Source organism: Salarias fasciatus, chromosome 18 (genome assembly GCF_902148845.1).
Source record: "Salarias fasciatus chromosome 18, fSalaFa1.1, whole genome shotgun sequence".
NCBI lineage: Eukaryota > Metazoa > Chordata > Actinopteri > Blenniiformes > Blenniidae > Salarias > Salarias fasciatus.
In genome coordinates, this window is record NC_043762.1 from 28,932,454 (window position 1) to 28,951,060 (window position 18,607).

Here is an 18,607-nt window from a genome sequence, read left to right on the forward strand (position 1 = left end):
GCACTTTATGTCTCTGTCATGGTTGAAGGAAGTTATTACAACACAAGGAAGTTCCTCGCCGTCACGTTTTTATTTTTACCTAAGTGTTCCGTGTTGAGTCCATGTTTAAATCTAATTTCTGTGACGGACTGATGGATCTCCTCGATCAGCTGCGAGCAGAAGCAGCAGGCGGAGGTTTCACCTCTTATCTTTAGCATCACGCTGCCAGTTTCAGGAAGAGTCTGTTCCTGTTTCTGTCATCAGGACTGAAGCTCAGCGCAGCAGGCCTTCGTCTGCTTCAGCTGCCCGAGGTTCACATTTCAGCCCAGTGTCGTCCGGAGTGCATTGGAATGGGAAATATTTCCATAATAAGCTTTAAATTTTAAAGTTTTTCTTTGCTGTGGTGTGGAGTATACCTGATGAAAATGTATATATTATCACAAAAACAAAGAAATACCACCAAAAATAACTACAATGTCAACATAAAGCCAGTATTAACGATTCATTTTGGAGCAAAATTGGAAGAGAAAACAAAACAGCGGTGTGATCACAACTTTTATGGCAGCATCTTCGACGTCTAAGTCCTCGGCTTTTAAGAAAATTGATTAAAAGAAGCTTTAAAAAAAATAAACCATGTTTTTGTTTAAGTTCCTGCCCTTTGCTTGTCAGAATGGAACGTTTAATGTGGAAGTTCAATGAAAAATAAAACACAGAAGCATATATTTATTCTGACGGTTGTGTTGGCTTAAAAAAAATTCTCAGAGGGTAAATTCTTGAAACTTATGTTTATTATTACTGTATCTTGACATTTGTTACAAATGTCTGCTAAAAAAAACCTCATCATGGTGACTCAGAGTATTTCTCTTTGTTGGATCTTTGGCGCCACCCAGTGGCGATCAGCAGAACTTTCTTTTAAAGTTTCCTTCTGTACATGCGTGTAGAGTCGTGCACGCGCAGGGACTGACTGAGTGAATAATGAATGAATGAAAAAACGGACAGAAAAGGGTAACTTGTAATAATTTATTATCTCAGTTAGAAACCATCACCGCCGATGACAAGATTCACCCAGATATACAAAAACCCCGAGGGGCCGTATAAAAACATCACACACGTAAAAACGTAGCACATTGAGAGGCTGGTCGTCTTAAATAAACCTGAAGAAGAGATGATGCTTGATAAAGTGCGCTGAGTGGAAAAATGTAACAGGAATAGAAAGCGCCGTCACTGAGAGACGTTCTGAGTTTGTACCTGAGATGAAACCAGCAACAAGCAGCGTTTCTTTAAAAGTTTTCACCAGTTTGACCCTGAAACACACAAACAGTATAAAAGACACCAAAAAAAAAGAAAAAGAAAAACAGGGTTTGATCTACAGCAAGTGTTTGATGATCTGCAGACGTTAATCAGCTCATGTTAAACAGCTGCAGCAGCAGTGGCTTAGAGAGGACTTGTTAGTGTTTAGTTTTTCAGTGAAATCTGATCACTGCCCGACGCAACCAGACCAGATCAGGGACCACTGAAGGACCGATTAGAACCAGCTGATTGAGCTCGGAGGGCCGGGAGCTCCGGCTCCATGTTTCCACTGTGTTTCTACTGAGTCAGTCCCGTCATGTGTGTTTAAGTAGAGTCGTACTGAAAACCCTCCGGGATGAGGATCAGGATCAGGATCAGGATCAGGATCAGGATCCAGGCTGTGATCCTGATGAAAGCTGCAGCTCTTCAGGCCGGCTGCTCCTGCTGGAGCTAGATGTAGAGCCCGTCTTCCAGCAGGGCGTTGGAGCGAGGTCTGGATCCTCGCCGGCTGTGGTGATGCTCTCTGCGATGGCTGCCGCCGTGCTCCCTCCTCCTCTCCTCCTCCTCCTCCTCCTCCTCCTCCTGCTCCTCTCTCCTGCTGCCTCTCCTCTGGCTCCGGTGGCTCCTGGTGGCATCCCGCCCGCTGCCGCCCCGGTCCCAGTCTGACTGCCCCCTGGTGGAGGCTGAGGCGTGGTGCGTCCGCTGCGCCTCCGTCTGGCCGTGCTCTCCTCGTCTGGACCCGGGCCTCTGGTCCTCCGCTCTCCTCCTCCAGCTCTCCGTCCGGTCGTGGTCTCGGTCTCGGTGGGAGTGCCTGCCTCCTCCTCCCTCCTCCTCCCGGTCGCTCCGGCTGCTGTGCCTCCTCGTGCTCCTGCTGTCCGTCTCTCTCTCGGTGTTGACGGATCTCCACTCCGGCTTCGCTCCTCCTCCTCCCCCTCCTCCCCCTCCTCCTCCCCCTCCTCCTCCTCCTCCCTCCTCCTTGCTGCTGCTGCTCCTCCTCCGGCTCTCGCTGCCGGTTCTGTCCCACTCGCTGTAAGCTTTGACGCTCGTCTCGTGTCCTCTGGCGTCTCCTCTGCTGCTGGGCTCTGGTCTGGGCTCTGGTCTGGGCTCCGGTCTGGGCTCTGGTCTGGGCTCCGGTCTGGGCTCCGGTCTGGGCTCCGGTCTGGGCTCCGGTCTGGGCTCCGGTCTGGGCTCCGGTCTGGGCTCCGGTCTGGGCTCCGGTCTGGGCCCGTCTGCGTCTCGCTGACTCTCTCGTCTTCCGGCTGTGATCCGGTTCTCTGCCTCTTTCTCCTTCTTGGTTCCTCTCGGAAGCGGTTCTCCTGCTGGCTTCTCCTTGGCCTTCTTCTTCTCCTCCTCGTCGGTCTCTGATCTGGACTCGGAGCCGGCCTCGGACTGGTCCGTCTTCTCTCCCGGCTCGTCCTTCTCCTTCTCCTTGGCCTTCAGACTCTCCGCCTCCTTCGCCTCCCTGGCCCTCTGCTGCTCCTCGGCCAGCTTCCGGTCCAGCTTCTCCTCCAGCAGGTCCAGCTCCTGCTCCAGCTCCGCCAGCTTCTTGGGGTCGGACTCCAGCTCGTCCTCCACCTCCACCTCCACCTCCTCGATCTCCTCGTACTCCTCCACCTCGATGCCGTCCATGGTCTTCTGCAGCTGCGTCTTCACCTTGTTGAGCTCCAGCAGGCCGTCCTGCAGGTCTTTGCACACGTCCCGGATCTTGGAGGCGAACTTGGTCTTGGCGCCCTTGCGCAGCTTGTGCGAGTCCTTGGCGAGGAAGAAGATGTCGAGGGCGAGGAAGAGCGCCGACATGACCCCGGTGGTGACGCTGATGGCCTGGGCGGCCTTGGCCACGCCGCCGGCGGCGCCCAGCACCTGCACGGTGCTGATGAGCTTGTCGGTGTTGATCATCAGGGCCTTCCCCGCCCGGCCGCCCTCCTTCATCACGTGCTTGATGTTGTGGTTCATGGCCTTGCTGGCGGCGCTCTGGGAGTACTTCTCGAAGTCCCACTCCTGCAGGGTGTCCATGCCTTCCTGCAGCCGGCGGACAGGAGACAGCGGGGTCAGAGAACAGAGGCGAGGATACAGAAACGCCGCCGAGCGAACGCCCGCTGACCTGCACGAACTCCATGCACTCGCGGATGTCCTTGATCTCGTCCTGGTACTCCTGGATCATCTTCTCCAGCTTCTTGCGGTCCATGTTGGAGTGCACCGTGTCCGTGATGTTGGCGGTGGCCGAGGCGATGCTGCCGGCCGTCGCCACGCCGATGCCCACCGCCGTGACGATGATGGAGGCGCCGAAGGTGAAGGGCGCCAGGATGAGGCCGGTGATGGTGGTCACGCTGCCGGCCACGCTGGCCACGCCGCCGCCCACCGCCGCCGTCGTCGTCTTCTTGTGGAACTGGTCGGCGGCGTCGGCGAGGGCCAGGAGCTCCAGGATGCGGTGCTGCAGCGACGCCCCCCGCTGGTTGAAGAGGTACACGAAGAAGCGGGCCGCCATATAGACCCGGTCGGCCGCCTGCTCCATCGCCCTGCAGAGAACAGAACGCTGAGGAGGAGGAGCATTCCGCCACAAAGACGATGCGAACGAGAAAAAACAACTCACGCTTCCTCATCCCCCTCCTCAAAGTTGGAAGACTCGCTCCACTCCGTCCAACCTGGCAACCCGCAGCACAGACAGCATCAGAGTGAGATAAAACTCCGATCAGTTCAGTGTGAGCAGAGGACAGAGAGACTGACCTTTGACCGACTTCCACCACTCCATCAGCTCGTTGTTCTCCTGAGAGACGAAAGAAGAGACGCGTCAGGACACGGTCTCTTATCTCTGGGATGGAAAAGTTCAGAAAAGTTCTGAAACTCTGGAAGACGCACCTGCTCGGCCTGGAGCCGGGCCTCCTCGGTGGGATACGCCACCATCTCCACCGTCTCCGTCTCCACCGTGTTCTCCTGGGAAACAGACGCAGCACAGCGTTAACCGCCGAGCCGCTGCTATTATCATCATCATCATTCGTTTTGCTGTGTTTGTTCTTGTGCTGCATTTCAGCTCCAGCTCGTCTTCCTGACCTGCGCTGGGTTCATCTCCTGCAGCTCCACCGTCTCCTCAACCGTGGGCATCTTTTCTGAACTCTGAGGAGGAAAAACATTTAAAAGAATAAAGTCCAGACTAACAGACATTTTGTTTGAGTACAAGTTAAAGTGAAGCAGAAATAAAACATCGTCTAACAGACGATACCTGCGACGACAAGTTAAGTTTGGGCATTCTCGGCAGAGTTTTCTTGACTCGGAAAGAAACGACCTGGAAAACAAACAGGAGACATTCATGAGGAGGAGATGTGATATTAAAGCCAGACTAACGGTTGGTTTTATGTCCTGATTCATCTTCTTCTGCTCTTCGGCGTCTCCACATGCTGCAAACTGACCCGCTGTTTCTTCTTGATGGTCCGCTTGCGCCTCAGTCCTGCTCCTGTCAGGGGCGCCGTGTCCTCACCCCCCTGCAGAGGAGGACAGGGACGGTCTGCTCAGACTTGTGCTGATCACAGCAAACTCAATCACCTCGCAGTATTTTGATCTAATCACCAAACGGCACTGATCAGATCGGCCGTACCTGCTGCTCCTCGTTTTTCGGCGTCCTCCTGAACATCCCGGCAAAACCACCTTTTCTCTCCTGTTCCGGAAAACACACCACGCAGAACTCATTTATCAGCTGGACTGATGTGTGTCCATGTAAAGGAAATATCACCGGACTGTAAAACTCACCTTTGTGCCTGCAGAGTCAAGGTTTTCATTACTGGTTGATAATTCGCCGTGAGCGAAAGGATCATCCTAATGAATGAATGAATGAATGAATGAATGAGTGAGTGAGTAAGTACTCATAGTGAAGCAGAAGTACAGATACTTGAGCGGAACATGATCTGTTAACAATTCAGCTTCTTTACTGAAGTGAAAGTAAGAAATGCGGTTATTACGTAATACTGGGTTATTACAGTTTACAAAGACGCATTTCATCTGGTAGTTTACTGTCAGACACTACATTAGTCTTGGAATGAAAAAAAAATCTGTTGACCCGGCCAGACTTTGTAAAGAAACCCTACAATTGATTCCATTTCCACCTTCCAAATCGCCATGAGTGTGACTTATTCCCTGAACTCTGAACTGGTGGCGTTGGGCTGAATTCCAGCCTCTCGGAACGTCTCACCTCTCCGGCGTCGCTCAGGCTGTCCACACTGGCCGAGCGCTTCGAGTCACTCAGAGGATCCTGGGAAGGAAAATAAGTTTAAGGTGTCTCTCCTCTCTCCAACAGCACTTTCCAGACACAAACGTTTAAATGTGTGACTTCTAGAGCAGAAACGGTCAGTAAAGCCTATTTGCTTTCCAGCTTCCAGGAAGCAGTGAAGGGATCGACTGCACAGCGTTCTGACACAAACTAACTTCATCTGCTCACCTGCACGGCCGCCGACCGTTTGGCCGGTTTGGGAGACTTTCTGAAAATCCCTGCCAGTCCTCCAGACTTCTCCTGAAACACACACAGACCATAATGAGGCGTCGGAGGACGCAGAGGACGGAGGCTGGAGGTTGATCCTCGACGCCGGCACCTTGGCTGCGGATCCCTCGGAGAGGTTTTCACTGCTGGCAGACAGCTTCTTCTCCTCGCCTGATTCCTGAGCAGGAAGAAAACACTTTGAGACAAATGTCACTAAAATAAACAGGTTCTGTTGTGAAGTTCATGGAAAAGTCACGGCCGTACCTCGTCTGCTGGTTTCTGGGCTTTCTTGAACATCCCACTGAAGATGTTTTTCTCCTGGAATCAAACAGCGAGCGCAGATCAGAAACCAGCTTCAGAGGCAGAGACGGCGGTCCAGCTGGATTTACCTTGGTGCTGCTGCTTTCAGTCAAGTTCTCAGTGCTTGCTGAAAGCTCCTTCTGAGAGTCCCTGTCCTGCAAAACAAACTCAACTGTATGAAACTGAACTTATCTCCATCTGTTGATGATATGAACCACAGGGCAGCTGAGAGGAAAGCTTTTTGGCCCAGAGGTCTTCTGGGAACAAACACTTTCTCAGCGATGAAACTAAACCTGTGTTGTTTGGTGCTGAATGAATAAAGCTGAGCTGAACTGAAATCCAGTGAGTCCAGACCAGGGACCGGTCTCACCTCCGCCTCGTCTCCTGACGCTCTGGTGGTTTTCTTGCGGCGTCCACCGAACAGGCCGCCGTTCTCCTGCAGGACAGAAAAGAGCTGAATGAGGGAGTGTCTCAACACCATGACATTCAAATGATAAAGAAGGGACTGTTTTATAAGTTCATCTGTTACCATCATCTGGCTGTTCTCTCATTTAAAGTCAATTCAAATAACTGGATCAGTCTGAAGTTGGTCTAATCAATCTTTATTTCGTGTCACACGGGTTTAAAACTCTAATTTTAACAGTTAAACTACAAAGTACAGCTGAAATGCACACACACACTCTCACACTCACACACACACTCTTCCACTGACCTCGTCAAACAGGTCAAACTCAATGCTGGCTGATCTCTTGAACATTTCCGCCAGCCCCCCTTTTTTCTCCTAAAACAGACAAACACACAAACAAACACAAACACACACTTGTGTCATGATGAGAAGCAAATCACACCCGTTTCCTTTGACAGAAGCAAAAAGGTTAAAGGTCACTGGGCCGTTTGTCACATCTACGAAGCTCTGACTGATTGACCCTCCGATTAGCGACCCGACACAACGCGAGTCGCTGCTCTAACCCTCCAGACTGATGTCTACTCCAGTTTCAGTTCGCTCAGGCTGCGGTCGGGGTGGCGGCGGCGGCGGCGGCGGCGCCGTACCTTGGGGACGGTCGTGTCGGTCAGATTCTCAGAGCTGCCTGATAGCCGGTCGTCAGAGTTGAAATCCGAGTCCTAAACTCAAAAACAGAAAACGGTGAATAAAAGGAGACAAAAGATGTTTGAAACTGGACGCTCTTCAAACAGCCGCCGTACCGCCTCTGCTGGTTTCTGCGGCCGCTTGAACATGTTGGTGAAGATGTTTTTCTCCTGAAAAGATAAACTGAAGTCAGTCCGTGATCCTTCCTCCTGTAATACGGAAACGTTAAGTGTTTGGTAAGCTACACTCACTTTGCCGCCGGTATTCTCAGACAGGTCTTCACTGCTGGCTGACAGCTCCTTCCGACTCTCTCCGTCCTGAAACCAAAAGAAAGGTTGAGTTTGTGTGAAAGCTCTGAAGCTGTTGGGCACATGTCGGCTGGTTTACCGGCGAGCCGCTCCTCTCTCCGGACGCTCTGGGAGTCTTCTTAAGGAGTCCACTGAACAGCCCTCCACCTTTCTCCTGACCAAGACAGAAGAGGCCTTCAGGAGGGATCCAGACCAGGAACAGTGAGATCCTGGACCAGATGTCAGGTTTAACTTACTGACCTGTTTGTTCTCAGACAAATTCTCGGTGCTGGCCGAGAGCTCAGAGTCAAGAGGCATGTCCTGGAAGAGAAGGAAAGAAAGAAGAGTTCAAAAGGTCTCAAAAGTTAAATAAAGCAGACAGTGACTGACACACAAACTGGAAAAGATTCCCACGGATACCTCCTCGGACTGAGCAGCTTCTGCGGGTTTATGAGGCTTCTTGAATATTCCGCTGAATAATCCTCCTTTTTCCTGAAACAGAGCAGCCGGTGTTCATTTCCATGACAAGGCTGAGATCGTTCAGTAATGTCTGACAGAGCTGGGTGTTGCAGAAAGAGGATTTTAACTTGTTAAGAGAGTTATGGAATCAAAGTCAGACAAACACTGTCTCCCTGCTATCAGGAGTTAACGCTGTTTACCTGAAGGTCAGGAGTTTACACATCGTCATACCTTGTTGTCGGTCGGGCCTTCAGCGCCGCCGTCATCCTCCTGAGACTTTCTCTCCTGGAAAAAGAGGACGACAGTCACAGTCTTGATTCCATTTTCTGGAAATAATCCCGATGAAATGTTCGGGTGATGAACCAGAGAGCTTCCTGCATCCGTCCTCCTGAGACGAAGGATGCTTTATCTTTTTTATTCCCTCTTGGGTGAAAACAACAACTCATCCACAATATACAACACCACACACTGTACAGCAGCCGGCAACACCAGGAGGACGATGGTTAAAGCAACGCTGATGTTAAAGATATATTTCAATTAATAGAGATTAAAGATGAACTATTAAAATGCGTTTTTCCTGAGAGCCACACTGACCTTTGTGTTTGGAGCATCAGTCAGACTGTCGGTACTGCCCGACACGTCTTTAGCAGAAGAACTCTCCTGAAACAAAAACACAAACTGTCTGTTATCAAGGCGGGTGATGAAGACAGGTGTGGCCCAACAGAAGATGTTTTCTCAAAATGAATGTTGTTGTAATGTCCAGAACCAACAGAAGCCCTGGGGTTTCCTGCAGAGGGGCTCATAAATAACCTATAAAGAACATAAATAATCTTCACCTCTGCCGCTGTTTTCGGAGTCTTTCGGAGGAGTCCACTGAACAACCTGCCTTTCTCCTGCAGAGGAAGGAAAAAAAAAAAGCAAACTCATTGTGGTTGGCGGTAGAATGACCAGGAAGTTCTTCCTCTGCAGCAGCTTGAAACACGAGTGCTGCTGTGGCGAGCGACTCATGGAGGAGGAAGCGTCCAGCGGTCGTGATGAGAGTCGAACCTTGTTCTCCAGGCTGTCGGTGCTGGTGGAGAGCTCGCCGTGTAGCCGCTCCACGCCCTGAAAACAACAACAACAACAACAACAACATGGTGCCATGTGTGACATTTTTTATCAACAACATTTATTTTAAAGCAGATGAAGAAGGAACAAGAGAATCACACTAATATGGCATCAGCTGTGAGCTACAGCGAGAAAACAAGGCTGACAGATCATTAACGCAAATAAAAGTCAAATAAAGGAGAAACTTATGAAGGCTTAACAAGTGACAGTGAGATCTGCAGTGCATCACCTCCTCGGATGGTTTCGGTTTCTTAAACATTCCACTGAAAACGCCACCTTTCTCCTGATACGCAAAGAAAAAAAGCATTTTGTCAGATGTGCCGTTTCCTGTAAAGCTTCAGAAGCTTGATTTGATAGTGTTCTTACTTTGGTGCTGCTCTCAGAGAGATTCTCGCTGCTGGCCGACTTCGCAGCCTGCAGCGACTCATCCTGAAACACAAGCGAGTAACCCGATCAACACTCACATTGAGCTGGATTTATAAGCAGAAATCTATCATCGAAGGCAGGGAAGCCTGATTTCTGCCAATTACATGTTTAAAAACAAGAAAATTGCTGAAAAAGTGGGGAAAAAAAATGAGTTTTAGAGGTTAAAAAAATGTAATTTAAATCATGAAATAAGTCAAGCAGTGTTTCAAAGTTACAGCTTATACCAAAGAGACACGTTGTTCATGTAATGTTGCTATAAATACTTTGACGTGGGAAGTAAATAAAGCTACGGCGAGCTGTGAGAGACAAAACAAGAAGTGCAGCCAACAGGCAGCGGCACTTCAGAAAGTTTACACTTCTGCAGGAGTGTGTGTCACTGGAACGAATCACACCCGGCTTCCAGAGGACAGACATGCAGACCCATAATGCAGTTTCTTTCATTAAACTAGAAAAAAGTAGAGTCTGTTCAGCTGCATGTGTTTTAAATGAGGTTTATTTTCATTATGGAGCCGATTGAAAACAGTCTGATTTAAGGGAAAGACAGACAAACAGGTTTTTCCAGGAAACCAGTCAGTTCACTTCCTCAGTGGCCTTCAGGGAGTCTGTTTGCTCAGCTCACCTCCATCAGCGCCAGAATCTAAACTCCTCACCTGTGCAGGCGTCGCCTCTCCGGGAGTCTTGGGTGGTTTCCGTCGCATTCCGCCGAAAAAGCCTTTTTCCTGGAGACAGACGGACAGATGATACTGTGTTGATCGTGCTTATTAAATCCACGATGCAGCATTTTCCACCAGATTCACATTCAGACCTTCGGCGGATTTTCAGTCAGACGGTCTTTGCTGCCGGAGAGCTCATCACACTGCTCGTCCTGAAAACAAACCAGCCACATTTATTATCAGGCGACACACAGACTCACACATTTTATCTGATTCTCCAACAATCACCTGATCAGCCTCAGCAGCTTCTGCTGGTTTCTTCTTGAACAGCCCACCGAATTTGCCTTTTTCCTGAAACACAGAGCAGGAAGCAGGTGTGATTTCCGCCGGTCGCAGGTCGGAGGTACTCGGTGTGTGTTATAATCTTCACCTTGCTGCTTTCAGACAGACTGTCACTGCTGGCAGACAGTTCAGTCGCGACACTCAGATTATCCTGAAATGCAACAACAAGCAGAGTTCAGTCAGTGATAAAAGCTTTGTATGGATGGAGCAGTGAAGGATCCCGTTCTCCACAGCCGACGGCTCACCTGAGCAGGAATGTCCTCTGCCGCCGGCTTGTTCGATTTTTTAAGCAGGCCGGAGAAGAAACCTCCTTTTTCCTGTCAAGAAATAAACAAGACGTAAACAGTTATGAACTGTAACAAGACTGTCGGTGGTGTTTCTGCAGAGCAGTGATCGGGACACTGAGTGAGGCATAACAATAATAATACACTTATTTATATTTTTCATTATTAAAACTGAGAGATCAGAGTTTCTGAACTGTGAACTTGACTCACGTGCGTTTGATCAGTTTTCTCGTCTTCGTCTGAATCCTCGCTCTCGCCGTCTGCTTTGCTGATCTGCTCACACACAGTTACGAGAGTGAATGAAAAAGCGAGCCGACATTAAAAATACGAGGTCAGGCTGAATGAAGAGGCGGGAGCGTTGAGGTTACCGACAGCGCCGAAGACAAGGATTTATCTTTGGGTGCTTTGCGAAACATTCCAGCGAACAGACCTCCTTTGTCCTGATAAAAGAAAACAACTTAAATATTTCTGTATATTTTAAAAGCTTTAACTTGCGTTTGTCTGTGAGTACCGGTTTGGCCTCTGCGTTTCTCTCCGGCTTGTGTCGGTCTGCAGACTGCTCCTTCCCTGAGTCGTCTTCTTCTTCACGGGCTTCAGGACTCGGATCTCTGCTCGCCTGAGGAAACATCGCTCTGATTTCACTCAAGTCTCTGACATAAACCGAAATAAAACAGCTGCACGTCTGAATCATGTGTTGTTGCTGTGCGGACGCCGGTGAGGAATCAGAGCTTCTGAATTCATGTTAATCATGTGACTCGTGGTGTTTGGAGAGCGTTACCCGAGGAGACTTTCCATCTGCTGCCTTGTGAGGCTTCTTCAGGATGCCAGAGAGGAAACCTCCTTTTTCCTGAGAAGAAAAATGTTTCTAGTTATATAAACACATTTTCACAGCACAGCGTCTTGTTTTGGCCCGGACTGCCGCTGGACTCATTCACTGAAAAACGTGTTGTTTTTCTGAAAGGCTTAGAATCTGCGATGCTCCGATACATCAACACAAAGAGAAAAGAAAAAACTACAGAAAGATTTTGTTTGGAAAAGCAGAAGCAGAACTTGGAGGCACTATTGTTGAATTGTACCTGTTTGGGTTCTGCATTGTTTTCAGGCAGGTTCTTCTCTGCAGATTGTTCCTTTTCTGGACCTGCTTCCTCCGTCCGCGGGTCAGGACTCGGGTCTCTGCCGGGCTGAGAGACGAAACAACGGGATCATTCTGTGATTCAGGATAACTATCAAACCTATCAGAGCGGAGGAGAAACTCATGTTGAGCCCACAGGTTAGAATTTCCCCGCCTTCATCTCCATCAGACCAAACATCAGATCTGAACCGGGCAAATGACATCTCTCACCGCGATTTGGAAACAAAGCGAGAGAAAAATTCTTAAAGCAAGATAAAATAGAAAAACACACTGGATTAACTGAGCGTGTCCCGTTGCCACCACCGAGGAAACCACAGCCGAGACAAGAGATGAGGCGCAGCAGCAGCCAGAGAGACACCAGCTCCCACAATGCTTCATACCTTCGGGGCGGACTTGAAGTGTAACCCCTTCATCACTCCCTTCAGACCGCCCTGCCGATCACAGTATCATCTCACAGTCTGCTTGACAACAGAGGCACACACACCTGAACACACACATTCACACAGGGCTGGGCAGACGGGCTTCAGCGACCTTTAACCTGGATTCTGATGTCTCGTATCCCATGAGAATCTATGAGGAACAATGTGGTGTCCAGCGTTTTGGTGCCTGATAAACACACACACACACACACACACACACACACACACGCCCAGTCGAACCCACACATACCGGTTTGCTGCCGGCAGCCTGTTTGACTTGGACCTGGTCTGGACTCCCCTCGTCGGCGTTCGGACTCAGGTAGTTCTGCAGAGGACAAACAGCAGCTGTTGACCCTCAGAGTTCGGCAGAAAGCCTCAAACTCAGCGAGAGTCAGTGATTCCTCTACGTCTCAGCTCAGGAGATCTTCATTTACTCTCCAAGTTACCGAGACGACTGAGTCAGGAACGGCAGCTTCAACCTGCTGACACACTCCTACTGCATGGCTTTGTGCATGATCGTTCACACCCACACACACACACACACACACACAAACTCATCTGAAACCAGTTCAGCAGAGACAACAACAGATCTTCTCTGTATTTAAACATCGTTTCCACACAGAGAGACGTCCTGGTGTTCCGTCTTCTTCTCATTTCAGGAAACGCCCGTCTGGACTTCTGGATGGAGAAACTCATCGTTTCACTACTTTGATGCTTCCTCTGAACGTTCATTTTTAAAGTAGAAGTCTGAAATTAGCATCAGACCTTCTGAAATCCTTTTACACTCCTAATGAACGGTGGTTATTGTTCAGGAAGATGGACATCAAACTAAATTTGCATGAAACAAATGACGCTCAGCTCAGAATCCAAAAGCAGAGCTGAAAACTGACTCGGTCATACAGAGAGTTTCGTCCAGTCTATTCAAGGCCCCGTTTACACGACAACATCACAAGTGGAAACGCATCAGACCTTTCGTTTGACAGCAGAAATACTGGAAGCGTCTGAGAGCCTTTCTCAGGCTGTGGAACTTTCAGGTTGTGCTTTTCTTACTGTGAACGTAGGAACTTTCCCTTTTTGGCTCCGCTGAAACATCCCAGCCACTCCTCGCTGATTACTCTGCAATATCACACCAGAAAACAAAGCACGGCGTTGTCTGTAATCCAGAAAGACGAGGTCAGAACTGGGGGCTGAAGGCTGAAGGAGGAATACCGATTTGAGGTCTGCTTCGTCTCGGGGATCCTCTGCTTGAGCCGATTTCTGAGAGAGAAGAGAGAGAAACTGAGCAACTGGTGAAGAGAAGCTGTTTTCTAACCGTGTGTGTGTGTGTGTGTGTGTGTGTGTGTGTGTGTGTGTGTGTGTACCTGTGTGCCCTCGACCTCGGCCCTCCTGAGCTGCCTGGAGACAGTGGTTGAGCTCATTTCCTGCACAAAACACACAAAGGAACCAAAAAGAAAAGAAACATCAAGCGGCGCTCTCACGTTCAGCTCTAAAATCCATATGAATCTGATTAATGACGATTTTTAAAACAATAAAAGAAAAGCATGTGTTGGATCTCACGTATATCTAAATAGAGACCGTCTTGGGGGGCGTCTACCTTTTCGGTGGGCCTGGGAGGAATCACTGGAGTTGCAGGCAGCTTCACGTTTCCATTTGCTTGCTACAAAATAATTCAGAATCAAGGTTAGCATGACTAACCTAATAGGTCGTACTGTCATTCACAAAAAACACTTTTAGCTTTACATTCAACATTATTTTTCAATAGATGTTCCTCAAAACACCAGAACCCCTCTGTAACTGACAGTTCTGACACCTTCAGACAGTTTACTGGAACTTCTCACACGAAAAGCTTGAACTCAGAATCCACTGTAACCGTTTGTTCATTAAAGGAAACCGTCAGAAACAGACAGAAATAAAGGATTCAGTGACACCTCATCGAAGACGGCGGCCAGTTGTTTCACTCTGTACTGTGTGTGAACCAGCTCCTGCACAGAAAACACACAAGAAGAGCTGACATGTTATTTTTCTCCAGTAAAACCCGTTTATAACGGCGCTGGCACCGTCTCCTTTTGGAACAACACCGAACGGACGCGTCACAGAAAACTGCCTGAATCCCTGTAAACTAAAAAAAAACTAAACTCTGATCAAATCAACAGGTTTGGTGCAGCGTTGTGTTGTAGTGGTGAGACGATTGAGAAGCTCATAAACAGGAGGTCTCTGCTGAATCTCTTATGGCCAGGCTGCTGTCGGCACTCAGGCTCGTTTGCGGTGGACTCACGGCGTCTGTCGGCCGCGGCGGCGGCGCTGGAGCTGGTTTCTCAGGTCTCTCCGCCTCGTATCGTCCAATCTGTAAACACAGTTCCGTCATCTCTCCAACATCCTGAAGCCAGGGGTTGAAACCGACCGGTCGACCTCAGGACTGATACTCTACCTCTGGAGGCTTCGGCGGCGCCGTCCTCTGTGACGAGGAGAGAGGAGAAAACACGGCGTGAGAACGGCACGGCGGGTTCTCCATCCGATCATACTCGGTTCATCAGAATCCAAATGAAGAGTAATGGCAGTGAGAGCTCCACAGAAACATCCGATCAGTCTGAACACGTTGAAATGTTTGCTTTGATTTCCAGGATGTGAAAATCAATGAAACAGGATGTGAGTCCTCGGTTGTGTGTTTTCAGGTTTTCCAGCGGTGAGATGGAACCATCACACACTGCACATGCAGCGTCAGATCAGTGCATGCACGAAATGTGGCAGTTTTATCTGTGTGTGTGTGTGTGTGTGTGTGTGTGTGTGTGTGTGTGTGTGTGTGTGTGTGTGTGTGTGTGTGTGTCGGGGGTATTCTCACCGGCCTGGGTTTGGGCTTCTTCTTGGCCTCAGGTTTCACCATGCAGGCCTCCATCCTGCCTGCTGCAGCGACACACACAGATTGCACATCATGCAGGGTAGTTAAACTCCGCTGGGGCTTAGTGTCTTGCTCAAGGACACTTTGACACACGGACAGGACAAGGTGGGGGATCGCACCGCCGACCGTGAGAGTGGAAACAAATTCACTCGACCAACTGATCCACTGCTAAATCACAGAACTGTCACGTCTGAACCAACAAAATCTGTTGCATCTCAGTGCAACTCCATCTGTTTAGGTCTGCTCTTTCCTTTGGTCCTGATCGAGACATAAAGGGTTAAACAGGACCAGTCTCAGGTGTGTGTGTCTGAAGTGAAGACATGTCCCAATGGTGTCCCTCCGTCTTGTCCAGACTTGTTTCAGGTTTTGAGTTGCCTTTTGACACAACAATAACGGACTGTTCCACATATATTGATTCATTAAGGGAAAATCTTTCAGTTGCATTTGTTAACAAGAAGCCTATTCGAGGTCACAATACGTGAAGCATGTTGGATTTCTGCCGATTTCTGAAATGCTTCTATTTTTATTTTGCATTCATCAAAAAACAACAAGAAATTTGGAAAAACTCAGCTGGAAACAAACAGAAGCAATGTAAACAGAACCATTCATTCATTTTCTACCGCTGGTCCCTTTCGGGGTCACGGGTGGCTGGAGCCGATCCAGCTGCTGTGGGCAAAGGCAGTGTCACCCTGGACAGGTCACCAGTCTGTCGCAGGGCTGACATACACAGACATACAATCATTCATACCTAGGGGCAACTTTAGGGTGACCAATTAACCTGACGTGCATGTTTTTGGACCGTGGGAGGAAGCCGGAGAACCCGGAGAGAACCCACGCACACACGGGGAGAACATGCAAACTCCACACAGAAAGGCCCCAAACCCTGGCCAGTATTTGAACCCAGGACCTTCTTGCTGTGAGGCATGAGCGCTAACCACTGCACCACCGTGTGGCCCGAGAAACTACTGTAAGAAGCATAATAGTCATTATATAAACACACACATATGTATATTATATATACACACACACATACACACACACACATATATATATATACATACATATATATATATATATGTATATGTATATGTATATGTATATATATATATATATATATAGATAGATAGATAGATAGATATAGATATAGATATATATATATATATATATACAGTATATAGATAGATATAGATATATAAATGTTAAAATGTTTTTTAGTTAATATCACACTGTATTGTGAGATAAATAGTTCTCGTTAACGTGTCTGCAATCTTCAAAGGAAGGCTAAAGTCTATTTAAACATATTTATTTGAAATGGTAAATGACGTAAACAGTTTCAAGAGTTCTGACTCTTAACTCTGTGTGTATTCTGGTTAGTTTGACACCACTTAGCCATAAATCTGATGGTATAAATGACAAGGACTGATTTACACTGATGAGAAGTCTCCTTTAAAATAAGGAAGCTTGAGTCACACATAATTGAGAGCCTGATAGAGAAATTAAAACTCACTAGGCCACACAGAAAAACAACAGCAACCGGTAAATGTCATGTTTGTTATATATTACATATTATCTGAATTAATCTGATGATAAATGATCTGTGTAGAATCTGTACTGCAGCTCAGAGATAAACAAGCCTCCATGTTCAATAAGCTTCACTCACTGACAGGGGTTTATGAGTGAATGAAGCCAGGAGTCCACAGTGTTTCCCTCTGAAGGACATGTAGAGCAGGTCTCGATTTGTTCAGACCAAATAATGAACTGACTGATGAATATTTGACACTTCAGTGTTTCAGTCAAACTCAGTGAGTTGCGCAGAGGCTGGAAGATTCAGGTTCAAGCTCCCAACTCCTGTAAAAACCACGCTGTGAGTGTAAATACAGTAAATAAATCACTTTCCGTGGTCACTTCTGTTTAGCTTTGGAGCTAAAAACGTTTATCTAGCTGGCAGATTCCCGAAGGCACAAAAATGAAGATGACACGTCAAACAAAGTGACTTTAAACGTTTTAAAAACAATAAAACATAAACCCGGCCAGCGGGAGTTTACTTACAGGTGATCTAGAGACGCGTTCAGGCCGCTACGCCTCCAGTTTGAGAGGAAAAAGGCTAAAAGCCGAGAGGAGCCGTCGCCTCCCGCACTGTCAACACATTCCCAGGAGTTTTAAAAACTTCACCACACCCTCAACATCTGCAGCGCGACGCCTTCACGGGCAGCGCCGCGGCTCGGAAATCCCAGCATTACAGCCGCCACCGTCGCTCACGTCCACTCACGGCTTTTTGAGGGGAAATTAAAAAGAAAATAGTAATTATATATATATTAAAAAAAAAAACGTTTTTCATGTTGAAAACAGAAAAAAGAATATATTTAAAGAATAAATTTGATACACCCGCGATGAATAATCTATTTGAAATAATTTTCTTATTAAAATAAAGTTCAAAAAGGATAATTTCCCTCCATAAAATGAAAAACAATGAAGGGGGTGGCAGTGGTTTGCACTCTTGTTTTAAATACCTGAGGCTCTTTTTGTGCGGAGTTGGCATGTGTGTGTGAGTTTCCTCTGGGCACTAATGTTTCCTTCCACAGTCAAAAAACAGGCCTGTGAAGTTTATTGGTGACAATAAATTGCCTCTCAGTGTGAGTGTGTGTGGTTGTCTGTTGCCCTGTGTTGGACTGGCGACCTGTCCGGGATCTATTCAGCCCACACCCAAAGTAAACTGGGACTGGCTCCGGCGCTCCACAAGAGCTTTTGCTGCACAGGATGATAATGTGGTACAGAAGATGAATGGATGGATGTAATCCCTTCATCCATGTGGTCGTCTTTGTTTCATCTGTGTTTTTCCCCTGCTTACAACATCACTCTTTGTTTCAAAAATATTATTTACTGCAGAAGCACAAGCATCTTTATCTTTTTCCATTTTGAACTTGCAGTCTTCAATTTTTCATAAAAAGTTCTATGAAACTGTAATGCAGACATGGAGTAAAAGATAAAGGATTAATGCAATAATATAATGTATTATAATTAAGAAGCATGCTAGAAATCTACACTTTATAAAGATATAACTTAATTTCTGTATAGAAAATGGAATTTCTTTTAAATAGCATGGACTTTGGGAGTTAAAGAGCAGAATGAGGGGGAAACCAGAAGAAACCTCTTTAATTATGAGAATGCAATAATATATAAACTCAAACTCATTTCAGTCTGGGACAGCTGCTGATGCAGGTCCACTTCCCTTGTCAGGTTCCTGTGACCTTTATCTCTACCTGGCTTTCACCTGCGTCCACATTAGGTAACACAGATTTCCCACACCACGTGAAGGCAGCGTCGCTTCACCAGTGGAACAAAGCATCTTAAACAGGAAAACACGCCCAGACAGCTCCTGAGCCCCGGATCCTCCCAACAAAACCTGTTACATGATCAGGAGAGTCACCGCACCAACAAAGACGGAAAGCCAGTCCACGGCTCACCTCGACTCACAGCAGAA

General features: G+C 47.8%; 1 protein-coding gene across 4 annotated transcripts; it reads right to left on the bottom strand.

Moving 5' to 3' along the window:
- Window positions 1-1,584: 1,584 nt before the first annotated feature.
- Window positions 1,585-17,276, bottom strand: LOC115405623 (uncharacterized). Of its 4 annotated transcripts, XM_030115252.1 has the most exons (51): window positions 17,176-17,276; window positions 15,070-15,131; window positions 14,659-14,685; window positions 14,506-14,574; window positions 14,159-14,212; window positions 13,825-13,887; window positions 13,592-13,651; window positions 13,440-13,487; window positions 13,281-13,346; window positions 12,481-12,555; window positions 12,192-12,242; window positions 11,756-11,860; window positions 11,458-11,526; window positions 11,191-11,295; window positions 11,048-11,119; window positions 10,890-10,952; window positions 10,641-10,712; window positions 10,484-10,546; window positions 10,342-10,404; window positions 10,206-10,265; window positions 10,051-10,119; window positions 9,341-9,403; window positions 9,204-9,257; window positions 8,915-8,971; window positions 8,704-8,760; window positions 8,462-8,527; window positions 8,099-8,152; window positions 7,829-7,900; window positions 7,670-7,729; window positions 7,509-7,583; window positions 7,373-7,438; window positions 7,238-7,291; window positions 7,085-7,156; window positions 6,747-6,815; window positions 6,405-6,470; window positions 6,124-6,189; window positions 5,999-6,052; window positions 5,847-5,912; window positions 5,696-5,767; window positions 5,450-5,509; window positions 5,011-5,076; window positions 4,859-4,918; window positions 4,674-4,745; window positions 4,487-4,549; window positions 4,318-4,380; window positions 4,126-4,200; window positions 3,994-4,033; window positions 3,860-3,911; window positions 3,371-3,785; window positions 2,425-3,288; window positions 1,585-2,352 (listed from the first exon to the last, which is right to left on the bottom strand). In XM_030115252.1, exons 2-51 carry the CDS (start codon window positions 15,121-15,123, stop codon window positions 1,720-1,722), a joined length of 4,914 nt encoding a protein of 1,637 aa, XP_029971112.1. In that variant the 5' UTR covers window positions 15,124-15,131; window positions 17,176-17,276; the 3' UTR covers window positions 1,585-1,719. The 4 variants fall into 4 exon arrangements, with proteins under 4 accessions (XP_029971112.1, XP_029971109.1, XP_029971110.1 ...); XM_030115249.1 differs by having other exon boundaries at window positions 1,585-3,288; XM_030115250.1 differs by having other exon boundaries at window positions 1,585-3,288; window positions 15,070-15,128; window positions 17,176-17,225.
- Window positions 17,277-18,607: the final 1,331 nt, after the last annotated feature.